This window comes from Acyrthosiphon pisum, chromosome A2 (genome assembly GCF_005508785.2).
Source record: "Acyrthosiphon pisum isolate AL4f chromosome A2, pea_aphid_22Mar2018_4r6ur, whole genome shotgun sequence".
Lineage (NCBI taxonomy): Eukaryota > Metazoa > Arthropoda > Insecta > Hemiptera > Aphididae > Acyrthosiphon > Acyrthosiphon pisum.
In genome coordinates this window covers 79,330,354-79,336,708 of record NC_042495.1, presented here as the reverse complement: position 1 = coordinate 79,336,708, position 6,355 = coordinate 79,330,354, and the positions used below count along the sequence as shown (strand labels likewise).

The 6,355-nt window shown below is 29.8% G+C and overlaps 1 protein-coding gene across 1 annotated transcript in view; it reads left to right on the top strand.

Annotated features, from left to right (window-relative positions):
- Positions 1 to 2,014: 2,014 nt before the first annotated feature.
- Positions 2,015 to 6,355, top strand: part of LOC100169363 (protein CLP1 homolog) — an 8,403-nt gene continuing 4,062 nt past the window's right edge. Inside the window, exons 1-5 of the mRNA XM_001946073.4 lie at positions 2,015 to 2,178; positions 2,357 to 2,499; positions 3,891 to 4,052; positions 5,133 to 5,361; positions 5,423 to 5,593. Coding sequence (XP_001946108.2) covers positions 2,392 to 2,499; positions 3,891 to 4,052; positions 5,133 to 5,361; positions 5,423 to 5,593 — 670 coding nt within the window. The 5' untranslated portion in view covers positions 2,015 to 2,178; positions 2,357 to 2,391. The remainder of the gene's footprint in view (positions 2,179 to 2,356; positions 2,500 to 3,890; positions 4,053 to 5,132; positions 5,362 to 5,422; positions 5,594 to 6,355) is intronic.

Genomic DNA, 6,355 nt, shown 5'->3' with positions numbered 1-6,355 from the left:
AAAAAATATAATCAAGTTGAATGTGCACACAACATATAATATGTGCTAATTTCTAGACATATATTTTTAATCTTAAAATTAAAACGATAAAAATACGACCGATATTGGCAAGAATAAAATTAATTATAATGTCTCATCATATTAATTCACCGAATTTTAAAATAAATATTATTTAACAGTTAATACTAACAGACCAGTGTGTAGTGACTGAGTGACAACAGTAAATATTAAATAGTGAACAACTGAACATACTGAATAGTGAATAGATTATTGAGAAATGAGAGGTCAGTCTGTTTGCGGCCTTCTATTTGAAAGCGATAAAAGTATAGGTTTTTCCGTGGAGCAATACATCTACGGTCGTCCGCACTCGGCTTATCTTAATATTAAATAAATACCATGTATATGTATAATATTTATAAATTATAACCAACTTATTAATGTATTTAATCATAGTACATATTTTGTACACAATGTTTTTGTTAGATGAATAAAATTAATGTAGAGGTACACACAAAAAGTTGTTATTTCATTTCACTTTCACTACAAATAAAAGTTTCAAACATGTTATTATAATTTATAATAACTAATAAGTATAGGCAAACATTTTTCTATGCCCCTAAAAAGATTCTGGTCGAGCCCCGGCTCGAGCGGCTCGCCCCGTGCGCACGCCTATGCTTCAGTGAGTGTATTTGAGTATTTCTAAACGTATGAAGTGGCGCGACTAGCACGCATAAACGTTTACTTTCAAACAGCGTTACAATATGGTAATAAGGAATTGTTTGTAGTTGACTTATATATAATATATTATATTTATAAAACATAATAATGTTTTCGTAGGTACATTCATTTTATTCAAATACAAAATATACGAGAGAAAATCTACGACATATAAAAAAAAAATTTTAAAATTAAAAAAAAAAAATAAATAATAATAACACGTCGTCCACGATGCTGAAGCACGTAAAAATAAATGATATCTCCAACAAAAACATAACCGTGAAAAAATTCCAAGTTCCAAACTCCCTAACAAAAAAGTCGGCCTATCAAAGTAGGAAAATGTACATTGTGGCCAAGTCTGCTATTTTTTAATTCATAACCTCACTGCACTCCTACATTAAAGAGCAACACTCCTCTTTTATTTTTATTGTTTAACACTTGGCCAGTTTCTGAATGAGGCATAAAACATCATTATCAAATGTACTCACGTATGACTTACGTGGGTGGTGGGGAGAATAAGAGAACTCAGGAAAAAGAAAAACGTTTAGATTTCTTCTCAAAAAAAGACAGTGAATCATAGTAGTGGTATCTACATTGCGGGCAAGTCTAGTTTATGCCTCATTCAGAAATTGGCATAAAACATCATTATCGAATGTACTCGCACTTATGACTTACTCGGGTGGTGGGGAGATGAGAACTCAGAAAAAAGTTAAAGGTTTAGATTTTTTCTCAAAAAAGACAGCGAATCATAGTAGTGGTATCTACATTGCGGCCAAGTCTAGTCTAGTATTTTTATAAGGAACTTGCCAAGCACTGATTTTATTATAAAATGTCATATAATGCAGGCTAAATAATATCTTCATAAAAAAATGTGGAGGCAAAATGTATCTTATTTTCTTCAAATAACAATGGTTATGTTAAGGCGACACCGCATCTGCATATGTTGTCTCCGTCTTACCTACGTGGCACGTACGACATACCAAATGTTACGCTCAGCAGCTGATCAAGTTTAGGTCCGTTAGTTTATTAGTAATTAGAGTCAATTTACCTCTTATTAAATTTATAGGTCAGATTATTATATTTTAATTCCAAAGCGAGTTATGATTATTTTAAAATTATATACTGTTTGTACATCTTAAAATATACTCATAAATCATAATAATAATATAATAATTTTAATAAATTCGAAAAAAATTAATTGCCGCCACCAGAAAAAATCATGGAATAAACTGCAAAATAAGCAAAACACGCTTGACACCGATCATTGATAACTGATAACGGATTATTTCTTGATAGGTAGTGATAGACGTAGTACGATCTCCTAACTTCTGTTTAAACTTAAAACTAATATAAAGAGAAAAATAAACTTTTAATTTGTTTGTTTTACGTCGTCTGTGGTGTGCAGACGCTAGTCAAATTCCAAACTTCATTAATTTTGTGTTATGATCAGCTGTTAATATTGTAAGTCAGTTTTAGTATAATAAATGAATGGGCCAATTTTAGTTACATGTTGTAGTCTGTAGGTATTTAGGTAACATGTATTTTGATTTCTTTCAAAAGAATTGGACTAATCGGCGATAGCGAGTCGTTTATCTTCTTGTTATACTTAGGTTTTAATTGTTTTTTTTTGTGTTTTCAGTGCTTTGAAATATTGAATAAACATACATATTAATCATGTCAGAGAGTGTAGAAGTTCAAATTGAAGACCAGGAATTCCAATTGGAACCTGACAATGAACTTAGATTTGAAGTTGAAAACAAAAATGAAACAGTTGTGTTAGAAGTAAGTACCTCCTATAGTCCTGCATATGAAATTACTCATTGTTAAATTGGCACGTTCAATGTCAGTAACATCTGACACAGCATTTAATATGAAGGTAATGTAAATAAAATTGGACACAAGTACACAGCTTTATATATTATTAATTTAAAATTATAATATCTTCTATATTATTATTATGTTAGTATAATAGTATAGTATATTATTATAACAATAATACAATTGGAGACGAGGTGGCCGAGCGGTCAACGCGTCGACTTCGGCACAGCCGGTCCGGGTTCGATTCCCGGCCATCGGGCGGCATTTTTCTCCTGGCAAGTCACGGTGTCCGGAGAACAAGTGCCGCCATCCCCCACCCGGGCAATGGCAGATACCTACGGGTGCCCACTAAAAAATTCTGCCCACGTGTTCCAAACAAACAAACCTACAGTTCCACCCCCCACAGTACCAAAGGCTAATGACCTAAGTTGTCGAAGCCTCAACCAAAAAAAAAAAAAAATAATACAATTAATCGATTAAAGGATTAATAATAACTTAAATAGTTTTTGAATAATCTCGATATTGTTAAATAATATTAATAATAAATACACTTATATATTTTTTAGATTCTGAGCGGAGCGAGGGAGCTATTGTTTTTATAATGGTGTTTATTTATTTATTTTTTTTTCCTTTTCTTTTTCTTTTTATATCCTGTATACAAAATTTCTTCCAGAAGGAGTGTTTGGATTTCAACATATAGTACCTTATATTTTAGCAAATTGTATCAAGATGGTACTTAAGAGAGGTCATTTTTAGATTTTCTTAATAGTTATTTAATGCCACAGGAAAAACCACCGGAAAATTACAAAAAAACGCTAAAAATGGGATTTTAATTTGTAACGCTTTGTTTATCACCATAGAAACGAATAAAAAATTATCATATTTTAATATTAATTCAACTTACATGATAAAATAAATAATAACAAAATATAAAATATCCAGAGATATCCTAACCGTCTCCGCTCAGAATCGTTTTTCTTATACGATGATATTATATCATTGAATTCAAATCTAATACAACTATTATACAATGACCCTCTTGTAATCTACTGTACAGCAGAGCGACATCCACTTACCTGCTTTTTAATTATTAGGTACATTTGAAAAGAATTAATTTGAACTCATGCAATTTTAATTGCTTAAAATGTATTTACAATTGTATTTATTTCATGAAATAAAAATAAATATTGTTTAGTATCAAGTGATCTTTGTTTTTGAACAGAGAGTGAGCATCCTGAAATACTTATGTAAACATAAACATACTTAAAGTGTAATAAGAAATGTAAAGACACTTAGGTATATTCTGTTAAAGGTTATATACATGATATATTTATAGAGATTTTTTTATTTTTTAGTTGAAAACTGGGCTAGCAGAAATTTTTGGAACAGAATTAGTGAAAGGTAAATCATATACGTTTTATTTTGGAGCTAAAATTGCGGTGTTTACATGGCAGGGGTGTTCATTAAAATTACGAGGAAAAAAAGGAATTAGTTATATATCCAAAGAGACCCCAATGGTAAGAATAATGATATTTTAAAATTAATTTACGTAATGGAGATTACTTATTTCGACTATTTGTTATTAATTTTTTCTATACTATGATGTTTATGCATAATAATGTATCAATTGTTTTTAAAATATTAAAATCACATAAATTACTGTACACTTTTCTTCAAATTTACTTAATAGTTTTGTTGCAATTAGTTTAATTTACCTATTGGGAAATCTTTTTATCAAAAAGTTTTTATTTAATCTTAAATATTATAAGAATGTTGCAGACTATTTATTTTCCATCTAACTTATGTAAACATACCAAATTTGCATTTAGCAGAACCTATCTTGTGAAGTTAGCTTTAATATTAAATTGAATTAACATTATTTTAAAATATAAAGTGTAGAACATCCCTGGTTGTTTGTTTAATTTTTTTAAGGTATTTAAATTTTGGTGTATTTTATGGCTTATGAGTATATGAAAAGTATACTACAGAAAATTAAAAAAATTAATAAAGCCAATGCCCAACAGAATTTTTTTTAAACTTAATTAATTCTAAAATTAAATTCAACAACACAGGATTTGTTGTACTGAACGTACATTTCTATATAGCATCTAGATCGGACAAAGTAAACAAATACAATATCTCTCAAAGATGCATTTTTAATTTTTAATTCTTTGATATTAAAAAAACTCATTCAAGTATTTTAACATTCACAGATTAGATAGTATAAAAACATTATTGAAAAATAAATTAAAAAACAATTTTTGAATTAATTCTTATTTTTTAAAATGCTTAACTAAATATCTAAATTAATGCAAAATATTTATAAGCAGTTGTCTGTAATGTAACGCCTGATAAATAAATTTATTTTAGCCATAAAGTTTTAGTTTCATTTATACCTTAAAATAATCTTTTGAGAGTAAAGAATAACTTATATATTTCAATACTAATCAGCTGGAGGTACACAAATTAACTGAAAAAAAAAAAGCTTGGTAGATTTCAATACAATTATTAATAATTAATTATTTTACAGTTATGAACGTCTGAATTATTATTTATTGGTTATTGTGCAAATATTTTAACCGTGTTTAATCTTTTAGATGTTTTATTTAAATTGTCATGCATCATTAGAACAACTACGAGTAAAATCAGAAAAAGAAAAGATAAGAGGCCCTGTTACAATGGTGGTTGGACCGACTGATGTGGGTAAATCTACTCTTTGTAGAATACTACTAAATTATAGTGCACGAATGAATGCTCTTGGCCGTAGACCCATCTATGTTGACCTGGACCCGGGTCAGGGACAAATATCAGTTCCAGGAACAATTGGTTTGTATAGTTTTTTAATTAATCATAAGACAGTAATCCTAACGAGAATAATAATTTGTAGGAGCAGTCATGGTAGAAAGGCCAGCTGAAGTAGAAGAAAGTTTCTCCCAAGCAGCTCCACTAGTCTATCATTATGGACATACAAACATGAGCATTAATTCAACTTTGTACAACACTTTAATTTCTCGTATGGCAGAAGTTATTCATCAACGAATGGATGAAAATCCTAGAAGTAATTTTTGTCTAATAAATATTATTTGAACTTAGTTTATACCCGGGGCGGATCCAGAAATATTTTACAGGGGGGGGGGGCGCAAAATTGTCCTTAAAATCGTCTCCTCCAGGGCTCCAGCAAAAACCGTTTTATTACACAATGTAGACACAGAGTACGTCTAGTATACTATTATACAAGAAATTATGCGCAGCGTACATTATATTTCACGCTAGGTAATGCAATGCCAATTGCCAAATGCACTAAAATATCACTTTCACAAATGGAATGATGTGGACGGCCGACGATGGACGGTTGGTTTTCAATAATATTATTAATTATATTTTTGTAATGTTTTTTTTCCCCAGAAATGACAACGGTAAGGATGGTCGACGACGGCAAGTCATACCGATAATTTTATTTATTTATAATGCCATAATGGTACAATAATAATGATATTTGGTTTCGGGTAAAATACTAGTGGTTTCGGGTAATAGTTATCGACAAAGACAATCTAATTGTCGTCGTCGATAACAAGAAATTATTTATCATCGACAACGATCGATGACGGAACGCAATTTAGCTATAAGCCTATAGCACATTAACACAGTACCTAACACAATTACTCACTCGCACACAATACATATAAAATTATATTATTTTATTTTTCGTAAATTTATATTTTATAATACTCTTTTGTAGTTGTAATAAACCACAAAAATAATCAAAAATCCAATATATTATATAAATTACACAAACCTATTTTTTTTTGGGGGGAAGAGA